We start from the raw sequence: 26,133 nt of genomic DNA, 5'->3' as shown, positions 1-26,133 counted from the left end.
TTTTTCTTTAAAAAAAAAAAAAACAACAAACAAACAATATTCAGTATCAGTGACACTGTTTCTTTTGGCACTGAATTCCAGAAAAAAAAAAAAAAAGTTACGGAGTGTGCCTGCTTTCCAACACTCCCTGCAGGGCCCTGAACCGATACACGACAACAAGTGTAAGAAAACCAGGAAGGAAAACTGATTTTTATCGAAACTGGAATGAAACTGACCAGTGTAGTTTCATTATCCAAGCTAAGCGGAAATGCAAAAAAATCAAAATAAAAAGTAAACAAACAGCACAAATGGTAAGACGTGAGTTCCGTTTCCTAAGTTCTTTCCTTTTTTTTTTTTAATTCCATTCAGGTGTCATCAGGAACCCCAAGAGGCCTTACCCCCCTTCACTCCCAGCTCACCCACCCCCCAGAATGGCCTCTGGGCTCTGCCCCGCCTCCCTCCCTCCTGCCCTTCTCCAGCACATCTTTAAGGACCGCAGGCCCCACCAGGGTCGACCTTCTCCCCTGCAGGGTGACAGAGGGAGGGAGGGAGGGATGTGGGTTCCAGGAGCCCCCACGGGGGGGGGGGGCTGATCCAAGGGGCAAAGATGGGGAGGTGGCACTAGTCACATTCTAAACAGCGAAGCCCAGTTGACCTGGTGGGTAGGGGAGATAAGGAACCCAACCCTGTTCCTAAGGGCTCAGGCTCCTCTCTCTGTCCTCTGATTCCACAGGGCAGGCTCCCAGCTCAAGGAATGCAGCCATTTTGGCAGGCTCCTTTGGGCGCCCATATAGCTCTTCCCTCCCTTTCCCAAAGTGAACCTGACACTAGAGTCTAGGTTCCAGGAATCCTCTTCAGTCCTCCTTATCCTGTCCGGGGAACTAGACCTTCCCTGCCTGGAGCCAGGGCTGATTTCAATGACAATGCTGAATCTTTTTGAGGGCCAGGGGTCTGAGGGGCCAGGGAAGAGGAAGGGCCTGTTGTGAGGACAAGGAAAGGGGGATGTGGTGATTGGGTCATCCGTATAAGGACTTCTAGGACCCACCTGAGTTGCTAATAAGTCTGTTCCAAACAGATCAGAGCATATTTCAAGGCTAGAATGTTCTGCAGGGGCTGTCACACTGATATGGCTGCCTGGTGGATGCAGAAACTGGGAAGAATGAGAATGGAGAGCAGGCCCTACACTTCCGTGGAGGACAGGATGTTGCTTTTGGGAGTGTTCCTTGAGGTTCAGGAGGGGAGGAGAGTGGGAAGGGGGTGAGAGCAGGTGAAGGGTGTGACTAGGGAGGAAGCCAGCAAAGAGGCCAAAAGAGGGCAAAAGCCATGGCCCTTGCTGGCCATGCAGCCAAGCTACCTTACACTGGGGGCAAGGGTGAAGGGTCACCATCTTTGTGACCTCACTGGGTGGAAGGGATTTTAAAAAAGTGCTGGCTTCCTTGCCAGGCCTATGGTTCTAGAAAAGGCTGAAGCCAGGGATGGGGGTACAGATGTAGGCTGACAGGCCAGAGGCAGGAGAGCCATAGTATGGGTCTGACTTTGTCTATGGGAAGGTTGGCTCTCTTTCAGTGCACCACCATGAACATTTTAGTGGCTTTTACTCAGATGCCATAGGAATGGGACAACTTTGGCACCTTGCCAGGGTCCTAGGACTCTTTCCCACTCCTTCCCAAGATCCGGCCAGAGCCTTTACTCCTCACCAAGCTTCCATCACCTTCCTCACACACTCACCCAAAAATCTTCCCAGAAGACTCTGGGGCTCAGCAGGTTAGTCTGGGTGTCAATCCACTCTCCCGGCCCGCCTCACCCTCATCTGCTCTATTTGCTATAGGGAGCTGGTGCTTCCGAGCTCCGTGGAGTTCCTGCTGGGGCCACCTTGACTCCTCCCATGGGCACACCCAGAATGGTGCCCCGTGGAGTCTCCACACCCCATAGAGAGGGACCAGGGTCTACGGGGCATAGGTACCACCTAGGCCATTTTTGGACATCGGGGGACCTTCATGGCAGGAAGAACGAAAAGATCTGAGCTCAGCACTGGGCTCTGAACAGACACTTCCTGTACCCTCCAAACTTCAAGAGTGGGAGCCTCAGTTGCCAAGGGCTCTGGAGCCTGTGTCCTACGTGAGCCTGCCAGGCCCCTCACTGCTGGGGGCATGTTCATCCAGAACAAATATGGAGAGTTGCTGAGAGATCGGGAAGGAGGGGGGAGAGAAACACAGAGAGAGAGAGAGGGAGAGAGAGAGAGAGAGAGAGAGAGAGAGAGAGAGAGAGAGAGAGAGAGAGAGAGAGAGAGAGAGAGAGAGAGAGAGAGAGAGAAGGGAGAGGGAGAGAGAGGGAGGGAAGGAGGGAGGGAGAGAGAGAGAGACAGGGAAAGAGACAGGGAGAGAGAGACAACAGAGAGACAGAGAGAGAGATACAAAAAGAGACAGAGACAGAGAGAAACAGAGAGAGAGACAGAGACAGAGACAGACAGAGAGAGAACTAGCCCAGTGCCTTAGACTGGCATCCCCATATGCCAAAGGGTGTAGGTAAGAGGTAGACATCAGGAGAGTGGGTGGAAGGGGCCTAGGAAACGGGGACTGCAGGAACCTCTTTGCCCCTTAGAGTTTATCTCTTCAATTCCAGAAAGGTCTAGGAGGTGAACAAACTTCCCTGTCTATACCCCTTGCAGGCCTCTTCCCAATGGCTTGAAGCCTGCTCTTCCTAGAGCCCTCCACACCTGCCCCAGCCTCTCCTCCCTTGCTCTTGGGCCCTGTGCCCACCCCAGTTGTCACTTACTTGCAGGAGAGCTGGTTGATACCCTCGATGTAGTAGCACACGCCTCCATTGACACAATAGGACTTGGCTGTCTCGTTGCACTTCCGGGCGTGCCCGGACCAGGATGACAGGGTGGTGCTCACTAGAGGTATGAGAGACATGTGCTAGTGACCCACCGAGACCGCCTTCGGGCCCCAGGAATCACGTCTTTCATGACCCTTCATGTCCATGTCAAAGCTGGAAGCTCCAAGAGCCTGCGGGACTTGCAGGAGGGAAGGTCTGGGGTCCTCTCTTGGTTGACAACAGGGAGATGGGAACCACTAGCAGCTCTGACCATCTGCCTGCTATTAGACTCTTGGCAAACCTCTAAAGGCCAGAAAGGTTTTCAGTTTTCTGGAAGGGGCTAGAATAAGGGCTACTGCGGCTTGGTCCCTCCTGTCTTGCTAGGGATCCACAGAAGATAAGCAAGATGCTGATGTTTAGTGTGGGAAGTTAGGCTGAAAGGAGCCACCTGCGTTCTTCTGTATTTTGGGGTCTCATGGTGGACTTTATATGTGCATGTGTGTGGCGGGGGGCGTGGAGTTGGAAGGGAACAAAGACTTCAGAGATATAGTACCTTTAACACACTGTGATTTTCTTTTTCTTTTTTGCCAGTCCCGGGCTTGAGCTCAGGGCCTGAGCACTGTCCTTGGACTTTCTCAAGGCTAGAGCTCTACCACTGGAGCCTCAGCACCACTTCTGTTTTGCTTCTATGTATGTGGTACTGAGGAATCGAACCTGGGTCTTTATGTATGCTAGGCAAGCACTCTACCACTAGGCCAAACTCCCAGCCCCACACACTGTGATTTTCTAACATCTCAAAGACGTTGAGGAACACTAGTTTCTGCTCCCTCCCCTTTACTTCAGGGCTGAGCTGGAATACAATCAAAGTTACTATGTCCTGAAATATCTAGCATCTCCTCTAATGTCCCCTTATGCCAGGTAGCCTCCACTTTTCCAAGCTTATCAGCTATTGTCTGCAGCCTTGGACAGCACAGCTCTAAATCACAGGCTTCCAGTTGGCAGGGAAGAGATGGAGCTGGGGACACGGGCAGCGAAGGGGACAGCTGGGATAGGAAAACTGAATAAGGAGCAAGATGGGGAGCTTAGGTAGCTAACTCAAGACTGCCTGGCCTATTTGATCAGTTTCTTGTGAAAAAGTTAAACAAGTGAAAAGCCTTGCTCCCCCATCAGGGGGCAGCATCCAGACAGGTGACAGGAAGGGAAAACTGTTGCACAGGTCAGTTTCCATCCATAAGATGATGCCCTTTGCTGTGTATCCAGACTGGGCCTTCAAAAAGGAATCCTTGCTTCCCCCACCCCTTGACTCCCAGGGGCTGTGAGGGTAGCTCACACTTGACTCATAGTGGCCTTCAGAGAGATGAGGCCCATCTCACTTTGGCAGACCCTATCTCCTTCGGAAAATGAGTATTTCCCTACTCTCCCCTCAGTACTGGGGAGGAGGAAAGAGGAGGAGGAAGGAACAAAGCAGGCGCTTGGTGCCCTCAGTGTTTAGACATGTAGGGAGACGGATGGAGCGTGGGAGACTGGGAGTGTACACACAGCTCTGCCTCTGTATATGTCTGAGGAGCTCGCTGATAAAACCCCGTGGGCAGGGCCAGCTCCCAGCCTCCTCTGCACCCCATGCCTGCTGCTGAGCTGGCATCTGGAGCCCTGCCCCCGTGTCTCCTAGGCTCCACCACAAACCCAGCTGGGACCCACATGCTGGCCTGGGAGAGGAGGCTGCCTGCTGGTCTCTGCACCCCCACACCCCCCTTTCTGGGTCAGTGAGACCCAGGAAATCAAGAAAGGGACAAAGAAGAGAAACAAGAGAGGTGACCACGCCTGCAAGTTATAAAGTCTGGACACTGGGCAGATCCTAGAGGTTGTCCTGCCCTTCAGACCCACTGCGAGGGAGGAGTGAGCAAAGAGAAGAGTGAATGCCTGCCTAGAGTCACCGTGTGCTGTGACAAGGTCTGGGGGCTCCTGATCCTAGTGGTGCATTCTTGTCAGCTCCTCAGCCCCCTGAGAAAGAACACGTCAGCAGCACCAAGGCTTGACAGGAGCTGATGAATGCAAACAGCATGTCGACCATAGTCTGGAACCTCCTGTGGGCCTGGAACAAGCCAGAGAAATCTCAACCTGGACCTGAGTGGCTCCCTTTACAATCGTGGTGGCAGAGACGACCCACTGTGGTGCCCACACTGGGATTAACCCACAGTGATCAAGCAGTGCACGCCTGTGAGGAGGCTGGGATGCCTAAGACCACAGTTTGCACACTTGGGCTTGCCACACATATGAGTCTGTGCTCTCGGAGGTGGCAGGGGTCGGAGGGGGCGGGGAGAGGAGGGCGGAGGACAAGTGGAGAAAGAGAGACCTAAGTCTGGGCTGCTAAGACCACATCATCGTGAGAGTGAGGCCAGCCTTCTCTATCCTGTCAGCCCAGCTCTGCAGGGAAATGTGCGCAGGCAGAGGGGTGTTCACACCATGACATGTATATGGGTCCAAAGGCAATCTGCCTTCTTTTTTTTTTTTTTTTTTTTTTTTTTTGCCAGTCCTGGGCTTAAGCTCAGGGCCTGAGCACTGTCCTTGGACTTTCTCAAGGCTAGCGCTCTACCACTTGAGCCTCAGCACCACTTCTGGCTTTTTTCTATGTATGTGGTACCGAGGAATCGAACCCGGGTCTTCATGCATGCTAGGCAAGCACTTTAACCACTAGGCCAAACTCCCGGCCCCCGCAATCTGCCTTCTTGTCAGCAGGTCTGTGTTTCTTCACCATGTCCCCCATGTTTGGAGAAGCAAGGTGGCAAGGACTCTAATGGAAGGATCTGACTGCTCTTTTGATTCTTCCATTTGGATGGCTCACAGCTACCCCAACTCCAACACATCCAAAACATGGCTCCAAGTCATCTGTCTTTTCTACGTCAGTGACCACATGGGACCCACTGGAGGGCCAGAGGGCATCCCTTGTTTGTCATCTATCCTCAAGGACTTTAGCCCCATCTGCTTTCTCCCCTGGTCCAGATCATGGTGGTTGCTTCCTTGGGTGATCATAAAGGTCTCTTGAATGGCTTCCTCTGCTGACTTTTGTCTTTGCTCTAAGCTTTTGGGCTGGCAGTGGCTAGAGAGGTCTTTAAATATGTGAATTGGGCCAGTCCTTTCCTAGAGCAAAGTGCTCTCCCATGCCTTCCCTCTGCACTCAGAAGAAGGCCTCTAACTCCTCCCCAGGTCTCCTCACCCTTCCTCATGGTCTCCTGTTCCTCTCTTGCATTATGTTGTGACTACATTGGTCTCAGCCTGGCATCTCTGGTGAGCCTGGAGTCCTGCAGAAAATGTCCCAAATATCAGTGCCCTACAATGGCCTCTTCCAGCTGCTCCAGCTCATCACACTCCTCCCTTACGCCTGCTCTTCACTTCTGTCCTGTGTGCCCCATGCTGCTTGTTCTAACCCAAAATGATGACATGTGTTACAATAGTTCCCCACTACAAGGGAGGTCACCTCAGCAGCCGACCTCTGTCATGTGTCACTGAACTCCAGTGTCTTAGCAGAAGGCCTGGAAAATGATTGACTAAACAAATACCTAGTTAGCTCTTTGGGGGCAAAGTGTCTTCTGCTGCCATCCAGGGCTAGTCTGGTGTTCCTGGCTGATGGTGGCATCTCTTCCATAGAGTAAAACATTGTCCCCTATTGTATGCAAGTATTCTTGGAAGATCCTTAGGAACATGAAGCCAAACTCACAATGCGATAACACTTTACAGCTACTAGAATGGCTAAATAATAATAACAACAAGGATACTAGTAAGTGCTGGTAAGAGTGTAGAGAAATCAGAGGGTTTGTGCATTGCTGGTAAGACTACTGTAGCTGCTGGTGCAGCTATTGGAAAATAATCTGGCGATTCTTAGAAAAATAAACATAGAGGGGCTGGGAGTGTGGCTGAGTAGTAGAGGTTTTGCCTAGCATGTATGAGGCCCTGGGTTCAATTCCTTGGTACCACATAAACAAAAAATAAACTGATTAATAAAATAAAACAGACTGAGAACTACCATATTTCTACTTCTAGTTATGTCTTCAAGAGATTGAGAATCTTTGTGCATACAAAACCTTTACCTAAATTTTCATAGCAGTATTATTCATAATAGTCAAAGTGGAACAATGATCCAGACAATCCAATAACCCAAACTAAGAAATGATTAAACCATATGTGGAACACTCATTTGGTGGAATATTATTTTGCCACCAAAAGGCATGATGCTCCCTTTGAAGCATGAAATATAGTAGCTCCAGTTATAGGAGATGCTTGCTACAAATGGATAAACCTTAAAAAAAATGTTAAGTAAGCTGGGCGCAGTGGCTCATGCCTGTAATCCTAGCTGCACAGGAGGCTGAGATCTGAGGATCTCTGTTCAAAGCCATCCTGGGGAAGGAAAGTCCATGAGACTCTTATCTCTAATTAACAACCAGAAAACTAGAAGTGGCCCTGTGGATCAAGGGGTAGGATGGTAGCCTTGAGCTGAAGAGATCAGGGACAATGCCCAGGCCCACAGTTCAAGTTCCATGACTGACAAAAAAAGTTAAGTAAAGCAATGCAATCTCATACTGCACAACTGTTTTTATATAAATGTCTACTATAAGTAAATTTTCAGGAGGAGAAAGTTTAGTTGGCATCAGGGCCTGGAAGGGGACAACGGGGAGTGACGGTCAATGCATGCAGTGGTTTCTTTTGGAGGGGATGAAAATATTCTGGATTTAGTGATGATGGTCGCAAAACTTAATGACTAAAGTAAAATCCACTGATACACACATTAACATGGTGAATCTTACAGAATGTAACTTAATTGCATATATTAATTGGTCAGAGCCTTGGTGGGTAGGAATGGAGAAAGATGGGCTCTGAGCAGGTGCTGCAGAGCTGCCTGCTGCTGCTATAGCTGGTTTTTCTCTCTTGCCCATCGATAATAACTTCTACTTCTTCAAGGCCCAGATCTTCAGTCTCCTGGTTCATGATGGCTCCCCCCTCTTTTCCTTTGGTATATGTGCCTTCCCCTCCCATCTGTTAGGAGAGGCAGTTATTTACAAAGTCCCATTTGTGGGACTTTGCTGGAGGGCCCAGACGATGACTCCCAGGGCTCAGAGCCTGGTCGTGCTAAATGAGGCTTGTAGCATATGTGGAAGTTCACGTGCGCAGCCCTGTGAATATGGATTCATCCACACAGGTGGCCTTTTAAAGCCCCATGTAGGGGACAGGCAGGAGGCCTCTTTGGGACTTCTATGGTCCTGTGACATCTCAGGGCAAACCTGCCTGTCCTCTGCCTGGTGCCTTGGATATCTCTGCATGGCCATTCATTGATTTTGCTAAATGCAGAAGTGGGTCAGGCTAAGCCAACTGTTTTATTACAAGCTCCACACACGTCTGGGCTCCTTCTTCTAGCCAATGCAGGGAGATTGGAGGCCTCTTGGGAGCTGCAGCATGGTGACAGCCAGGAGGGCCTGCTCTGATGTGGAGGAGGATCAGACACCTCTCAAATGAAGTGGGAGCTACTGGAGCTGGGTGGTGCCCGAAGAACAGCTGGCTGCTCCTTGACCCTCCCCCACTTCCATGGCCCTAGCTCCCCTGGGGCCTGGGCGGGCCACACCAACCCACCTTGGGATGAGTCAGAGGGGGCAGGCCCAGATGCCCGCTGCCCGCCCTCCACCCCTTCCTCAGGGTGTGGTTGCTGCAGGTATCCTGGGTTCTGAAGGTAAACAAGGAGCTCAGGCATCTTAGCCTGGGAAAATGTCATCAGCTGGAGGGCGGGAGGGGTTGGTGGTGGTGGTGGAGGAAGGTGTGGGGTGGGGGTTCTGATTCCCTGTATGGCCCTGTCCATTTCTCACGCCAGGAGTAGGTTCTTGCCTGCCCTGAGGACATAGAAGGGGTGTAGACTCGTGTGTGTGTGTGTGTGTGTGTGTGTGTGTGTGTGTGTGTGTGTGTGTGTGTGTACGTGTGTTTACATGTGTGAGTGAAGAGTACAGGATGTAGCCTCAATATCCAACTCAGAATTCCAGAGTTTTAGGCGAAGAGACCTAAGATCATAGCTCAGTCTATGAGGGAAAAACTGAAGGTTAGAGAGGTGGAATGAGGTAGGATTGCATGACACATGGCGGAGACTAGACTACACTGAATTATTTCCACTACCTTGCCTGCTACTGTCTGTCAGGCTGCAGAAGCAAGAGACAAGGAGCCCTGTGGCTAGTTAGGACTTTAGATCTGCCTCAGTTTCTAGCTCAAAGGCTCTCCTAACTGGCTCCTAAGCTGATTAGAACTGGGGTTGTGGGATGAAGCATATCCAGGGGTCTCAGGTCCTAAGCCCTGTGCAACAGAGAGGGCACAGTTTGGCCTTCTACACGGCAACCATCTTCCCCTACTAATAGATCCTTGTAGGAATGCTTCTCCATATAGTTCCAGTATAGCTCAAGGCTATCTTGCAGGAGCTCCTCTGCTACAGACAAGCTGGCAAAGATGGCACTCCACCCTTCTAAGCATTTACAGGGGCAGGTAGGCACAGCAGAGTCCATCCTTATGACCACATGGATGGTTATGGGGCTGGGGTGACATGACTCTGAAACTGTCTGAGCCATGGCCTCTCCTCTCTCTATCCTGGCTTCCCAAATGAGAGACACTACTTCATAGGAGAAGAGAATCAACCAGTCTAGTGCATGGTGGGGAAAACTGCCCTGATCTATGTTTTCAGTTATTGACTTGTCATGTCTAGTGCCTCTCTGACTTCTGGACTTACAAGTTTTGTGTTCTTGTCAGTTCTAACGAAGATGGATCAGAGATTATCCGCTAACCAGGACAAAGGTGGCAGGTGCTAGATCCCAGGATCATCCCACTTTTCCAGCCTTGGGACAGGTAGAAAGATCCAGGTATGCCTTCCATATCATGCCCAGGAAGAGGGGGCAGTGACAAGACCTTGGAACAGGTTCCAAGTTTCTTCTTTCTTTCTTCCTCCCCCCACCCTCCTCCTTCCTCTTGTCGTTTATGTCAGACTTGGGGCTTGATCTCAAGGTTTGAGCAGGATTCCTAAGTTTTTGCTTAAGGCTAGCTCTCTACCACTTGAGCCACAGCTCCACTTCTGGCTTTGCTTGCAGTTAATTGAAGAGTCTCAGCTTTAAACCAAGATCCTCAGATCTCAGCCTCCTGAGTAGCTAGGACTATAGCCATGAGTCATGAGCTCTTGTCTCTAAGCTTCTTACACATCATACTTTCTAGGTACCTACTGTAGTAGGCCTTGAGGCCAAAGTGGTAAACAAGCTACATAAACACTTCCGAAGTGCCAGGGCTAAGTTTGCCAATGACTTTACACTGCACAGCTCTATCATTAACTAGCTATTTGATTTTGGGAAAAATAACCTCTCAGAGCCTCTCATAACTTATAAAATACATTCTGATCCTGGACAAGTATTGATGAGCTTATGCAGAACCTGGCTCAGCAAGTAACAGCTAGAGTCACAACTCCCAGGGAGAGGCATTGTCTCTGGGTCCCCATTCTTGAGGCTCACCTTCTGCTGGGGTGGTCAGACCCACAGAGAAAGTTCAGTAATAGTATGAAGTTGAAACATGATCTAAGGCTAGAAGTCAAGCAATGCTACCAGACGGTGGTGGGGCAAGAAGTACCCCAGATTGGGGTAGGAAAGAGGGTGGCTCCCTGAGAGGAAGCGTAAGGATGGGGGATCAAGGGGGAACAATGCTATTTGGGCCAGCGTGGTGACCAAGTCCCTGTCCCATGGCTCCATAGCTTAGGCATGTCTGGACCAATGGTGTGGGCGTGGCTGGATGAATGTGCTTTAAAAGGCCATTCCTTAGATATGTGAGTGAATAAGCATGAAACCCGAGCTGGGGCTGCCCTTGAGATGGGGTTGGAATGGAAGAGTTACGTGTGAGAAAAATCCAGGGCAAACCAGAATATGGGGACTTTTTTTTTTTTTTTTTTTTGACAGAATGGCAAGGTAGCCCAAGGAGCCCAGAGAGCAGTGGAGATGGTTTCTTGCCACTACAAGCAGGCAGGGTCTGGGATGACTGCTCAGCGGAGGGTTACGGGGAAGGAATGTTCTCTTTTAGATAACGCTGGCTTTGGGAGTGTGGCCAGGCTGTCTGGTAGAAATCTAGGCAGGCGATGACAGATGTAGGATTAGATTCAGTTGGGGGCAGGACTGAAAGTGAATCTGGGTACCTAGGTAAATGGTGTGCTTCATCTGTGGGTGTTGAGAAGAGAGGCATTGGAGGGATGTAGGGTTCAGGGATGAGCAAAGAAGGGGCACTGCCTGGGCACGGGCGGCTTTGGCACAGAAGAGAGGCTAAAGGCTTGTCCTGCTGTGTAAGTTTTCAAGGGGGGGCCAGTGGGGAAGTCTATCATCCCTGAGCAGAGGCTGCCCCAGCTCCCCCACGCCCCATCCTGTGCCACAGGCTTGTGCTCAGGTGCCCTGCAATGCAGCGGACAGCTCTTACCCACCCCAGGCCTGTCTCTCCCCCCAGCCCTGCTCCAGGCAGCCCAGCCTCCCATAATTGCCTTCTAAAAATATCCTTCCCTCAACCCCCACCTCTTGATTTCAAAATATTTAGTTTTCAGGGTATTTAAAATGAGAGCTGGCGGCTCTTCCAGGCCCAGATAACAAAGCTAAACATTTATGCTTCGACTGCATTTCTCTGAATTGGCTGAGATCTCCAGCCCGATATGGCAGCAGCAGGAGGGAGGGGAGTTGACTGCAAGATGGATCATGTGCCGCTCTCCAGGGGCTGGGGTAACCGCTCCGCCCTACCCCCCACCTCACCACAGGACCAATCCCTTCCTTAAGGGGCCACCTACCGCTGTTGACATGGAGCCGGCCTCGGACAGTGTCCTTTCCCAGGATGTTCTCAGCCTCACACACATACTCCCCAGCGTCTTCCACTTTCACCTTGTTGAACTGTAGCCGTGAGTTCTTTCTGGTTAGAGAGGGGAGAGAGTGGGAGAGGCGTGTGAGCCAGGACCACGTGGCTACTCAGAGCTAATCCCCCACCAAGCCAAATGTCTGTGCAGGTGGGCCTGGAAGGAGATTCTCCTTTTCTGGATCAGGTGGAATATGGTAAACCTTGAAGCTGGAGGGAGTCTTAGGCCCTTAGGAGAGCACAGGCCAATAGTTACATGTTCTAGAATCTATGATTTTCACATCTCTTCTTTCCTAGGGCTGAGCTGTCTCTCTCCCATTTTCTCTAGGGAAGGAATACCATGTCCCTTAAGAGGTCACATGCCTATGCCCTTCATTCCAGCTGTCTCTGCTTTCCTTAGAAGTTGTTACTCTATATGAAGAGTCTATTTTCACTGCTATGGTTTTGAATGTGTGTCCCAAGTTCGTTGATCAACACTGAAATAGGGTGTGTGTGGGGGGGTGGGGGCTCTATATGGATCATGAGGTCTTCCAATTCCATGTATGGATTAATGTTATCACTAGAGTTAGTGTTGGGTTTGTTATAAACCTGCTGTGGACCCCCTCCCCTCAATTCTCTCTCTTTCACGAGAGTGTGCATGCACACACGTACCCCTTCTGGTTCCCCCTCCCACTCATTCACTCTCTTACTACATGAGGTCTTCTGCTGCGCTATGATGCAGCAATGCAGAGAAGGCCCTCACCAGATGTTGCATCTTGTTCTTGAACTTCCCACCCACTACAGACTGAGAATTCATGCACTCCTGCTATTTATAAATAACCCAGTCTATGTACTCTATTATAACAGCATAGAATGGATGCAAACATTCCTGGGACAGCCACTGTGCTATGACCAGATCTCAAACTTGTGGGTCTCCTCTCTGCTCTGCCACCAAGGGGCACTCTGTGACCTCTCTGAGGGGCTTTGGTTTCATTCATTCAACAGATGCTTCCTGAGTGCCTTCTGTGGGAGGAGCAGGAGGTGTGCATAAAAGGATCCTGGTTGGGTCTTGGTTTGGGATCCTGAGGGCCAATTCTTTCAGATGAGAAGTTCCTGCAGGGTTCCTGGCTTGCCTAAGGACACGTAGCCGTAGTTGGTGAGGACATGGGCGATCTCTGGGCATTTGAAGCTGAGGCTAGCCTCTTTCCTATAGTCCCGGCATGCTGACAGTTGAAGGTCAGGCTGGGGCTGGACAGGAACCCCCGGGTGCTGTGACTCCAGGGTGCCTGGCCCTGGTTCCCCTCTTCTTTCGGAAGCCCTGGACAGACTACTCCTTCTATGCACCTACCATAGGTGCTTAGACTCTGCAAAGGGTTGTTTGTAGATCTTACCTTCCCCTCTGCCCAGTGCTCTCTGCAATCAACAAGAGACCCAGATGAAGCCCAGGCCCCAGCCTGGTACTCGTGGGGAAGGTAGTAGCATGGAACTCTCTTTTCTTGCTGAATCTTTTTCCTTTCAGTAAGGAATGTAAAAACCACAGTTTCTTGACTAGGCACAGTGGAAGAACGGGTGATTTTAGCAGAACTATCATGGCCCTGAGCCCCAGGGATGTTTGACAGAGTCATTGGGGTTGCTGGCATAAGGAGGACAGGGAAAGTGAAGAGAGAGGCTGGGCCAGGGTTGAGGAAATGCAAACTAGACCACCATTCCTACTTGAGCCTTTACGCTTTATAAACACCTCTCCTGAACTGGCCTCTGCCCTGACCCCCTCATCCCAAGACTCCTTAAAAAGGGAACTGCAATGGTTGTGTCCATAGATCATCTTGCTATGGTGATGTCCTCACTCATATGACAGCTGCTTGACTATTCTGTACCCTTTCTGGCTCAAGCTGGTCTCTCTCCTTGGCCTGGTGCCTTCCCACAACTCTCCTCTGTCAATTAAAGTTTGTTCCCTTCATTAAGCAGAGCCCTGGAGGCCGCTCTGACGGAGACAGCATCTCCTTCCCTGCTGTAGCTTAATTGGATGCCACAAAGCCAGCTTCTCTTCTCCCTTCTCTGTGCATTGCATGGACAGGGCAGGAAACCACCTGAGGGTCACGGGGCGTGTGTGTGTGTGTGTGTGTGTGTGTGTGTGTGTGTGTGTGTGTGTGTGTGTGTGTGTATGCTGGTATTTGTATTTGAACTCAGGGACTGGGTCCTATCCCTTAACTTTTTTACGTAAGGCTAGTGCTTTACCACTTGAGCCACAGCTCCGTTTTGGGCTTTTTGTTGATTGATTAGAGATAAAATTCTCACTGACTTTCCTGCCCAGGCTGGCCTCAAACTGTGATTCTTTGATTTTAGCCTCCTGAATAGCTAGGATTACAGGTGTGATACCAGTGCTGGGCTTGACAAAGGTCTTATGGATCTCACGGAGGTAAGGAGGCTCTGGGTGGAGCTGAGGAAGGGCCTTGTATGTTTCTCCATTCGCAGAGTTACTGCCCCAATGTTGCTAGCTCCAGCTGGAATCCCTAGTGACTTGGGCCTCTTCTGTACCTTCCCAGCAGGCATGATGCTATGCTCCTGGCGCCCTATCACTGGGTGACCCAGCTCTGCCCTGTGTAGGGTGCTGTCCCCACCCTCCCCAGCTGCTTTCTCTGCTGGCAGCAACGGGATCTAGGCAGCCATGCAGTTTCCTCCCTGCCCTGCCTCCTGAGGGGCCTGTCCCAGCCTGCCCCTCATAAATAAGAGAACATACGGTTCTGCAGGGAGGCCTTGTGCCCAGGGCTTTGGGGGTAGCAGTTTTCTCCTGGCACAGGAAGGCCTGGGTAAGAAACCACAGTGTGGTTTGCATGGAGACAGACAGCACCCCATAGGGATTGGTGGGGGGTCACTCTGAAGGCTAACAGAGACTCCAAGATGAAGGGTGACCTGGGAAGACAGAGCATGAGGGGCCACGGAGTCTGCTGCAGGGCAGGTAGGGAGACCAGAGAAGGGTTGGTCAGAAGGGAAGCTTCTGGCGCTGGCCCTTGTGCTCAGAGAGTAAGTGTATTCTTACTATATAGACATCCTCAGCACAGCCTAGGGGCAGGATAGGTAGGACAAGGAGATTTCTTCAGGCAGGTCCCTGATAGGTAGGTAGGTAGGTACCAAAGACTCACTTCAGACTCAGGGCCACTATACCCAGGTCCTGTGTCTGGATTGGACTACTCCTTTGTCAGGTAAAACTGAAGCTTGTTCAGAAGGCTGGGTAATGGATAGGGCCTCCTGCCTAGCCTGTATGCAACCTTGCACCCAGGTTATCTTATCAATTCCATACTGGCAGTGTTCTCCTCTGCTAGGCCTGCAGGGGAGAAGTGGGTTGATGGGAGAAGGAACTATTGAGGCTCTTCTTAGAGGTGACATATCCACCAATAGTGCCATAAAACTATGCCTAACAGATCACTGGAAGGGCAAGAGTGATCTGGAGGGCTTGGCCTGGTGTTCACAAGACAGAGCATTTAACCATCCAAGTTTTGCCAGAGACAAAAGGGACAAGCTATCCAGGGTGGAGAACAGCTTGGGCTCAAGTCCAAGGAAGACTAGGGTTCAGGCAACAACAGGGCAATGCTATATAGGCCAGGAAGAGTAGGATGGGCTCAAAGATTGTGCCAGGCAGGTTTTGTAGATCAGTCAGGTAAGGAGTTGTAAGGAATGTATCCGTGTTAGAAAAATCATTCCAGGCTGGATGGATAGCTCAAGTGGAGAGGCTTCTTTAGTGCATGCATGGGTCCCAGGCTTCAATGCTCAATACTGAAATATAAACCAACCAACAAGCAAGCAAGCAAGCAACCTAGGAGAGGTGGTATATACCTATAATCTAGCCACTCCAGAGGCAGAGGCCGAAGGAGTGGAAGTGAGAAGTCAGCTGAGAACAGTTGAGATCCTCAAGTGAATTTGAAGATCTTGACTTGTGAGACCTATCGCAGAAGGCTCTGGGGACTAACAAAAACTTTAAAATGAAAGACCTGAGGCCAGGGCTCAAGCAAGATGTCCTAGGTTCAATTTCCTGTACCACAGGGAGAGAAATCAGCTCTGTGGGTGCTCGTGATGGTCAATGGACCTCTAGAATTATAAGCAAAACTGGGTGCATAAAGCCCCTTTTTTTGAAAACACAGGATTTTTATCAGATTCCACACTGGAAGCTGGCCTAGAGACTTGAGGAGGTACATATCACACTTGTTTTGTTCATGGATGTATCCCAGGCTCTAGCCAGACTGCCCAGAACATACTTGATCCTCAATATGTAGAGGTTAGATAGAGCTATGAATTCACACAGGGGGATGCTGCTCAGAAAGATGGCCAAGAGGGAGATAGTGGAGACAGGGTGGTCAAGCAAGAAGGATGCCTTCTGCCAGAGATGTGGTGTTACCTGCAGGGATGGCGTGGGGGAGGGTAGTGCCACTCCCTTGGGAGTAAGGGGACAGGTGCTGGGAGGCTGAAGGGGTGTGGGGAGGGAGACAGGACGGGGAAGCAGGGTTAGAGAGTGCAAGGTGGGAGTTTGGCTTGGGGCATTTTGAATACAAAAAGCCTGGGAGTCTTAGGGTTGGTGAGTGGACCTCAGCTAGTAGCACGGCTCTGAATGCAAGGTGACAAAGTCATTGGGTGTCATGTTTCAAGGCATGGGAGAGGAGGAAATAACTACAAGTGAGGGAGAGAGGCTAATATGAAGCCCAATATATGAGAAAGATTCCCATCAATGATGTCTGATGTATATGAGGACCAAGGAGAACCCGGGGGAACAGGAGAAAGGAAGCCCTGTACCAAGTGCTTCTGGGAGGCTTAGCTGGGGAGCCCAGAGGTTGCTGAGGTCTCTTAAGGCTATGGGGGGATTGAGGATGAACTGAGTGGGTGAATCTAGCAGAGCAGGCAGAGAGGGGAGGGAAGAAACGGAGCTGGGACAGCAGCCTGGTGGGAAAGCATTCTAGAGAAAAGTGGCAAGAGTGAGGTTGTCAGGGGCTGGACTTTATGGCTCAGTGGTAGAGCATCTGCCTAGCAAGTGTGAAGATCTGGAGTTCAAACTCCAGTGTTATCAAAAAGGTACAAAAAGAATAAATAAAAAGAAAGAGTGAGTTTGTTGAGAGGAACAGGCTTAAGTCAGCAGCCAAATGAGAGTTGGGGGTTGCCAGGAGCTGTATAGCAGGGAATGAGGGTGAGTGGGGTGCCAGGATGGGATGGGGATAGAGATGGGAGGGCGTGTGTGTGTGTGTGTGTGTGTGTGTGTGTGTGTGTGTGTTGCTTGAAAATATTTTGGACAGCAAGGGTAGGCTTTCTTTCCTGAGCTCTTGGTTTTAGAAGCAGTAGAGAGGCCATTTTCTAAGACAGAGAACAAAAGCCCCCTGGATTCCAGCTCCAGTAGCCTATCACCCCTCGTTAGCCTGGACCAGGACTTCAAGGGGGGAGTGGTGGGGTGGCCTTATGCTGGCTGGGTGGCCAGCCTGGATTTTCCTGCCAAGGCTATAGAATGGGAGCACATGGGCCATTCCCTGCTCTCCCCACCTCTGACAGCTGTACACACCTTTCATGGAAACCAAGCCCTTCCTACATTACTTTCTGTTTTTGCTGCATGCTGAGGTGCCTAGTTCTGTCTTTGTCCCAGTCAGAGGAGGAGAGAGTCAGCGCTGGTCTCTGAACTCTATACCCTCTTCCATGGTAGAGTGTGCATGTCAGGCACACAGCCAGTGGGGGAAGCCCGAGCTGGCTCTCCTTCCATTATCTTTCTGTTGTGGTGCAGGCTGGAAATTCTCTGAAAATCTCTTCATTTGCATTTTGGGGAGATGAAGAAACAAAATGACATACTAGAAGATTGGTTGCGGGTTACCTTGGAAGTGGGGCAGAAAAGGCTGGGTGTGCTCACACAGAGAGGGGTGCCACCTGGTCCTGAGAGTTGACAGAACAAGGGCTGGTGGAATATCTGCTTAGCAGGTGAGGCAGGGGAAGGGAGAGGGAGAGGTGGAGGGAGGCTGCTCTTGAACTCTTGGCTTTCCTGGTACCTGAAGCCCCTGCCTAACCAACCCAAGCTGGACACGGGGCCATTGTCCCCAGCCCGTAGACTCAATGTCACCGCCTTGGAGCACGGGTTCAAGATGGAAGGATACTCTCAAGATGGGCACTGGTGGCTCCTACCTGCAATCCTAGCTACTGAGCACGCTGAGATCTGAAGATCTCAGAGGTTCAAAACCAGTCAAGGCAGGTAAGTCCACGAGACTCTTATTTCCAATTAACCACCAAAAAGCCAGAAGTGGAGCTATGGCTCAAGTGGTAGAACCTTGAGGTAAGGGACAGTGCCTGAGTTCTAGCCCCAGTATGGGTGGGCACACATACAATTCTCAAGGCATAGGAGGAAACTGTCCGAGGTACTGACTCCTCTAACACCATTCAAGCCCATGCTCCCTGTCCTCCTGCCTGTGCTTCCTGAAATGCCAGCACTAGAGGCTTTCTGGAGGCTGGGCCTTTTGCCCAAATTGGCAGTTTGAGGGGCATCTAGTTTGGTCAAAAGACCAAACTATGTCTTTTGAGGAAAAAAGTTTAGGGACAAGCAAGGACTTCCACTGGTAAAGCTGAGTTTGACAATCAGTTGTTTCCAGCCATTTGGAGATGTGAATTGCTTAATTCTTACCCATGATCCTCAGGCCTCGCAGTCGGGATGCGGTTGGGTATGGCAAGGGAGGGGAGGGTGGGAAAGGGCTCCACATGGAGTCTGCTGAGCTCTGCCAGTTCAGGCCTCTCTTCAGAAGGGAGGGCTCTGGGTGGGACGGAGGACAGGGTGACAAAACTCACCTTCCATTGCCATACTTGATTCGAATGTCACGGCTTCGGTTCAGTTCCTTGCCATCCTTGAACCAACGGTAAGAGGGCTGGGGGTTCCCTGCTGCTGCCTCGCACTTCAGAGATTGCTTCTCACCCACCTGTCCTGTCTGGCTCTTCATCTTCTTCAGCTTGGGCCGGGTGGCTGTGGGTATAAGGCAAGTGGATGAGTGTGGCAGTGGTATAGGCAGCATCAATTGAGCACGAACAATGGATCCCTGGTAGGTCTGGGAGCCACCCCTCTGGTGACTTCCCTCAGTTTAACACAACCAGCATTTATAGACTCTGCAGCAAGACTAATGCACTGCTTCTTCTTCTTCTTTTTTTTTTTGTACCTGGAATAATAGTAGGAGCTTTATGTTAGAATGTGTATATGAGTGCCGTGTGTGTGTGTGTGTGTGTGTGTGTGTGTGTGTGTACACGCGCGTGCGCGCCAGTAGTGGGGTTTGACCTCAAGGGTTTTGCTCAAGGCTGATGCACTACCATCTGAACCATACCTCCACTTTCAGATTTTTTTTGAGGTAAGAATCTCATAAACTTTCCTATCTGAGCTGGCTTTGAACCTCTGTGATCCTCAGATCTCATCTTCCTAATAGCTAGTATTATAGGTGTAAACCACTGGTGCCTGGTTACATTAACTTATCAAACCATCACAATAACTTCATGAGCTCACTGAGGTATATAAATCTGTTTATACATGGAAAGACTGAGGTGCAGGAGGTGAAGATTCTATCCTAAGGGGAAATGATGAAACCAGGGTTCAAGTTCTTACTCATGACCTCAATATTCATGATATAATTCTTGTCCCAAGTCCCTAGGCCTACTGGGTACAAATGGGAGGACCAAGATGGTAGACTGAGCTACCACTCTCAGAGAGGGCAGCCTAGCAGGGGGGCTGTGGCCATGAATTACCATCATGGCACAGCTCCTGGAAGCCTGGCAGCCATGGAGCCCAAAGGAGCCACCCTAGCCCTACATCAGAGGCCACTCAGCACAGAGCTAAAGGATGGGGCTAGAAGGGGTTGGACATGCACCAGGCAGCAGTTTAAGACAATCACATATGGTCCAGAGCACTGAGTTGCCTAATGGTGAAGTGAAGAGGCATGGTTGTGCCTAGCATGGCACAAAGCTGTGAATCTCAAGTTTAGAGGCTCCTCCCTTCCCACCTGGGCCTGGGAGCTGTCCTTGGGCTCCTTCGGCTTAAGGCTAGCACTCTACCACTTGAGCCACAGTGCCACTTCTGACTTTTTCTGTGATTGAAGTTGAGACAAGAGGTTCACAAACTTTCCTGCATGGACTGGCTTTGAACCATAATCCCCAGATCTCAGCCCCTTGAGTAGCTAGGATTATAGATATGCCACCGATGCCCAGGCTTTCCCCTCTCCCCCTTATTATTATTATTAGATTATTATTATTGTTATTTGCCAGTCCTGGGCTTGAGCTCAGGGTCTGAGCACTGTCCTTGGACTTTCTCAAGGTTAGAGCTCTATCACTTAAGCCTCAGCACCACTTCCGTTTTTTTTTTCTATATATGTGGTACCGAGGAATCGAACCTGGGTCTTCATGTATACTATGCAAGCACTCTAACACTAGGCCAAACTCCCGGCCCCTCCCCGTTATTTTGTAAACACTATTCTGATTCCACACATCCCCAGGCTCCAACACACCCATGTTCCAACTCCTCATTCTTCTCCCCCCAACCTTAAGAAAAGGGAAAGGAAGAGATATGCTGCTGTGAGGAAGATGGGGGCAAGCCAGGCTTGGCCCTAGTACCACCCTTTCCAGGGCACATAATGCCTTCATCTACACTCTCCTTTGGTCCCCATGAGCTCTGTGAGGCAAATGTCATGCTGACATTGACTGTGAAGATGAGCCTCAGTCTTCAGAAACTTGACTGATGCCATATAACCAGGCAGCTGCAGGGCTGGGACCAAAGCCGAGATGTCTGGATTAGCAAGTGTCCAACTGCGTTCTGGAGATGGCTTTTACAACCTCATCTGCATCTGAGGCTAGAGGCCCTGCACACATTCTTCCAGTAGCAAAAGGGAGGGTCTGCTGGGTCAGTAGGGACCTGGGGACTCTTGGTACTGCCTAAGCCATTGACTCTTCTTTCTGGGGCCCAAAGCTCTGCTAGTGGGCTAGAAATGGCTCTGAACACCACCAAGGGTCTGGGTAGAGACAAAAGGGTCCACCTTGTACTTAACCCTGACAGTTGCTTGCAAGTAGAGAGGATGTGGAAGGGAGCTGCCAGGACCAGAAGGAACACCCCAAGAAAGCTTTGTGTTTTTTATATGAGATAACTTTGTTCAGTTTAGAAAATTAAAAAAGATACAAATGTGTCGAAAGAAGTAAACAAAATCATTATTTCAGTGATCAGAAATCACACACACACACACACACACACACACACACACACACCATTTGCAAAAATACAACTGGGCGCTCATGTTTGTAATCCTAGCTACTCAGGAGGCTGAGATCTGAGGACCACAGTTTGAAGTCAGCCCCAGCAGAAAAGTCTGTGAGATGCTTTTCTCCAATAAAATAGCCAGAAAAAAACCTGTAAGTGATGCTATAGTGCTAGCCTTGAGCAGAAGAGTGTCACAATTGACCACACTGAATTCTGAAAGGCACGTGGATCTCAAGAGACAAGCATGGGTATTAGCAACGTAAAGGGTTTCCTGAGGAAAGTGGCTTACGGAGCATGTGGATGAACACTGGTAATGAAGTATCCTCATTATGAAGATACTTAGAAAAATGGATCCCTAGGTAAAGAGTGCAAGACTTCTTTTTCAGAACCCTTAATAGCATTTCAGGTATTGTCTGGAAGATTTATGATATAACAAACACACACATATATATATATATGCATTTCTCCATATATGTTCATGGGTAATATAGTCATACTGGTTTAACACTTTCTAGGCAAGTGATCTATGACTGAGCTGCCCTTCTAGTCCTTCTTTTAATGACTTTTTTTAGATAGTGTTGCTTTTTTCCACATCTGTGGTACATACTGCTATGCCTGACTTCTTCTGTGGAGACAGAGACTTGTAAATGATTTTTTGCCCAAGCTGACCTAGAGGTATGTGAGAGGAATGCGCCGTTGTGCCCAGCTATCCGTTGAAAAGGGGTCTCATGAACTCTTTGCCCTGACTGGTCTATACCATGACCCTCCAGATCTCAACTCCCTGCGTAGTTAAGATGATAAGCATGTGTCCCTACGCCCAGCTTTTTGTTTTTTTTAAAGTTTTGAGCACAGTCATTCTGTTGCCTTATAGAAGACAACTATTTTTTTTATTTATATCAGTTTCTCTGCTATCTTTCAGAGATCTATGCATATACAAAACTCCCTGGCATTCATGAACAGAATCTTTTTTTCATACTTGCATAATATTCCTGTGTAGGTGTATCCTAATTTATGTAACTGATTGCATGAGGAGGCACTCACGCTGCCCCCTGTTACAAACAACCCTGTGAGACCATTGAAGGATGGGTAGTCTGGCTCTTGACTCAGACTGTACATGTTCAAATTCACATTTTGCTACTTGCTAGTTTGATGTTCTCAGGTCATTTAGTTAATTTTTTTGTGCTTCAATTGGTGCAGCTGTAAAATACAGATGCTAAGTAATAGTTCCCACCTTGGGGGATGATGGCTGCAAGGATTGTATGAGATAATGCATGTGAATTCTGGCACCCAGAGAGCCTTTAATAAAGGTTAGCTCTTATTATTATTACTATTACTATTACTATCCACAATTATTTCCTAAGGCAATCTTCCTAAAAGTGGAATGGCTACATTAAAGAGTGTCCAATCTTCTCCAGCTTCGCATGTTGCCAAATTGCCCTCTGGAAAGGCAGCTCTAACTCACACTCCCCCTTAGTGAATGACAGGACCTGTTTTTTCCACACCCTCACCATCAGTGAGGTATTTATCATGTGTTTAATCTCTGCCAATTAGGTAGGGAAAGATAACGTCTCTTTGTTGTTGTCATTTGCATTTATTTGATTACTGGGGAGACTGAACATTTCTCTTCAGTGTATTGGCCCATTGTATTTCTTTCTTTGGAATTGCCTGTTCATGTCTGCAGTCTGTTTTCGATTGGGTGCTCATCTTAGTGATTTGTAAGAGCTCTTTATAAATGTGAAGGCGATTGACCTTTTGCTACTGTTTTCTTCCCTCAAGTTATTTGATTCTCATTGTTTAAAATGCCGTTTCCTTCCTTCCTTCCTTCCTTCCTTCCTTCCTTCCTTCCTTCCTTCCTTCCTTCCTTCCTTCCTTCCTTTTTCCCTTCCTTCCTCCTTTCCTCCCTCCTTCCCACCTTCCTCTTTCTCTTCCCCCCACCTGGCCCAGCTAGGTTATAAGTGCACCAACTGAGAAGTTTCCATTGTGGAACGTCACCATTCTAAGTGTGATGGGAGTTCTACCTCAGCATCCTTCCTGACCCTGCGCCCTCCTTCCCCTGCTCTGGAGTCCCTTTGTTCTCAGTCACCTTTCTCAGTTCTAGAAGCTGGCAGTGACCAACTGGGAGCGCCAGAAGCTGGATGGGGGGACCTGAAGTACAGCCATGAAGTGGTCAGACATGTGGTTTCAGATGCCTCAGGTTTATTTTTTTTTAAATCTAATGTGCAGCAAAGTGCATGTGTTATTGGTGTACTTCTTGATGATTGGTGACAGATGGGATGCATCTCACAGCTTTAGAACTTTGTTCTAAAGTTGGTGGTCTAGTGGTCAGTCAACACCTTCCCTTCTTTTTCTTGGTATATGCAGACACAAACCACTCTTCTCAGGATCCAAACCACTCCCTCTCCTTACTAGGGTATATTGCTCTTTTCTTTCTATTTCATTCTTTCTTCTCTTCCTCTCTTTTCTTTCTTCCCTTTTTTGTGGCATGACTTTGGTCATTAACTGGCACTCTACCAACCGAGCTGAGCCTCCAACCCCAATCTTGCTCCTCCTTGCACCCCTTATCGTGGTCATTTGGCTCCCAGTGAGCAGGGGTGGGGGAGAGCTCCTTGGCAGAAGACGGCACACTGAGCCAGTGGCCGCTGCTTCATGGCTGTGGTGTGTACACCACAGAGATAGCCAGGGAGTAAGTCTGTCACTCAGAAGGCCTGAGGCCTTCCAAGGATTCAGGCCACAGTCATTCTCTCTCCTCATGGTAAAGAGCCTATCTTATCCAGCAGGAACTCCTGGGTAGTCTGCCTTCTCAAAGGGTCACTTGTTTGCCACTCTTTCATTTTATTTCTTTCCATTGAATGACTATATTCAACTACTCCATGCTAGGCCCAGTTCTGGCAGTGGGTACATAGCAATGGGTAGCATTACAAGCATCCTGTTCTTAGCAAGCTTGTCTTCTGTAAGGGGCAACAGACAATCAGCAGGTAATCAATAAGAAAGATAAGGCAGAAATATGCATCGGATAAAGGCCCTAAAGTAAGAGTGAACTTGATGAATTCATGGGTCAAAGAAGGCCTATGTGGTTAAAAGTGAGTGGAAGATGGGAGTAGAGCAAGAGGAGAGGCAGATAGGCCCCAGATGCAAGAGTTAGGGTGAGAAATCTGAATTGCCCTTCCCTTCCCTTCCCTTCCCTTCCCTTCCCTCCCCTCCCCTTCCCTCCCCTCCCCTCCCCTTCCTTCCTTCCTTCCTTCCTTCCTCCCTCCCTTCCCTTCCCTTCCCTTCCCTTCCCCTCCTTTGCCTCTTCTCATGTGCCCACTAGAAAATCTCAGATTGCACATGTAGATCGGATCACATTTCTATTGAGTAATCGGAAAAAGAAGACAAAATGAAAGTAAGTATACATTTGAAGCATGACATGTTCCTTATAAATAAGAGTTTGCTTTTATAATCTTAAAGGTTTCTCTTAAGAAAGCTAGGGTCTAGCAAACCTTGTAAATTGCATTTTTTGTTTTTTTGCATGAAGGAAGTTCCTTGGAGGGGCAATGGCAGTAGCATAATGGAAGGAAATAGAAACATTTCCACCAGATGGCCTTGGCAACAATGGAGTGTCCTTCTCAAGATGGTTCTGGGTTCATTCTGTAGGTATGACAGGAGGTCACTAGAAGCTTAGAAATTGGAGAATCATGTCATTTAAGTTCTTTTGCTATCTGAGCCATTGTTACTCTTCCCTCTGTGACTTCTAGTATAGAGTCCAGCACCAGGCCCTGAGAGCCCCTGGAGAGAGGTTTTTGGGGGACTCATAAATGACTGGGCTAGCTCTAGTTCCCCACCAAGGCATGAGCTAAGTTCAATATTATCTGTATCTCTCTTATAGACCCCGGCCCATAGGCTATGCTACTGCATAGACCATCTTATGGGGTTCTAAGAGAATCTTGGGGCCACAGATGAGAAAGCAGAGGAACAAAGCCCATCCCTCCCCACACACCCAGCACAGAGGAAATCTATTAAGGCAAGAACCAGAGCCACACAGTGAGCAGCCACTTACCCTCTATTCTGTCATTGAGCATTTACTGGGTGTCTATGCCAGGTCCTGTGCTTTGTTTTAGGCAGAAATGATTAGCTTTATACAGAAGAGCCAACCCCTACCCTCCAGAGTTTAACTTGTTTCCCTCTGTCATTGTTTTATTACATAAGAAATACATTTTTGTTTGCTGTAGAAAAATTACACAATAGAAATAAGAAAAAAGAAAAACATTCAGATCAATTCAATTACCACCAGAGAGAAAACTACTATTCACATTTTCAAATATCTCCTATAAAACATTTCTCTAAAATGCTTTAGATCCTACTTCCTCTCCCCCCAGTTGATACATTGTAAATCCATTCTTCTGAGACTAGAAATACGGCTGTAAATCATTTTAATGGCTGCCTAATATTCTGTTGTTTAGCTGAATTTGTTCGGCTGTCTCTAGTGTTCTACTAATGTCAACAATACTGTGGGAAACTTCTCCATCAATTCAGCTTTGCAGCCAAAGGGAGGAACAGACCCCCTGAGGTATGTGTGAATTTCCCCAAGAAGAGGGGAGCCTCTCAAAGGCCCAGCATACAGGAGAGCAGGGGAAACTGTGTCACAGGGACTTTCCAGTACCCTGTCCTCTGTTGCTCCCTGGTATTTTGTGCCTGTGGCAGGAGAGGGAACAGGTAGCAAATCAGTGGCCTAAGTGAGCCCTCAGCTAGTGGGCAGTGCATCCTTCCCCTCAGGTCTCCTCCTCAGACCAGGTCCTCTCTGCTGAGCCCCACTCTTTTCATTGAGAGGGGGGGTCACTTGGTCTGGCTCCCTTCCTCTTGGACCAATGCTCACCTAAGCAGCAGGAGCAGGGCTGTGCTGGGAGCAGGGGACGTGGGAGATTGCTGTTGGAAGCTTTGTAAGGACAAGAAGGGTTCTTTAGGAAAATTTCCCTCTGTGATATGCTCCATAAAACCTCAGGATGCATCCCATGATCCCAGGAGTTGGGCCATGGGATATGTGGTGGCTTCTGTTTCCTGCCATCTAGTGCCAAACCAGGGCATCTGGCTGCATTGTCTGTTTGACAGACAGTCCCCAGAAAGCACTTCATTAAAGATAGCAACACAACACAACAACCAAGTTGCTCCTTCTCCACATCCCAGCCCCGAGGCCAGGAGGTGCCGCTGTGCCAGGGCCTTGACCTCATTCCTCTCAGCAGTGGGCGGTGGGTGCGGAGCCTACA

The 26,133-nt window shown here is 49.2% G+C and overlaps 1 protein-coding gene across 2 annotated transcripts in view; it reads right to left on the bottom strand.

Annotated features, from left to right (window-relative positions):
- Positions 1 to 26,133, bottom strand: part of Nrg2 (neuregulin 2) — a 187,907-nt gene that overhangs the window by 19,237 nt on the left and 142,537 nt on the right. For both annotated transcript variants that reach the window (XM_090331406.1, XM_090331405.1), the window contains exons 2-4: positions 18,457 to 18,628; positions 11,618 to 11,736; positions 2,755 to 2,875 (exon numbers count right to left, since the gene is read on the bottom strand). In XM_090331406.1, the coding sequence (XP_090187532.1) occupies positions 2,755 to 2,875; positions 11,618 to 11,736; positions 18,457 to 18,628 (412 nt within the window). The remainder of the gene's footprint in view (positions 1 to 2,754; positions 2,876 to 11,617; positions 11,737 to 18,456; positions 18,629 to 26,133) is intronic.

This window comes from Megascapheus bottae, chromosome 4 (genome assembly GCF_031878675.1).
Source record: "Megascapheus bottae isolate mThoBot1 chromosome 4, mThoBot2.hap1, whole genome shotgun sequence".
Classification (NCBI taxonomy): domain Eukaryota; kingdom Metazoa; phylum Chordata; class Mammalia; order Rodentia; family Geomyidae; genus Megascapheus; species Megascapheus bottae.
The sequence above is the reverse complement of the archived record's forward strand: the minus strand, read 5'-3'. Positions and strand labels throughout refer to the sequence as shown.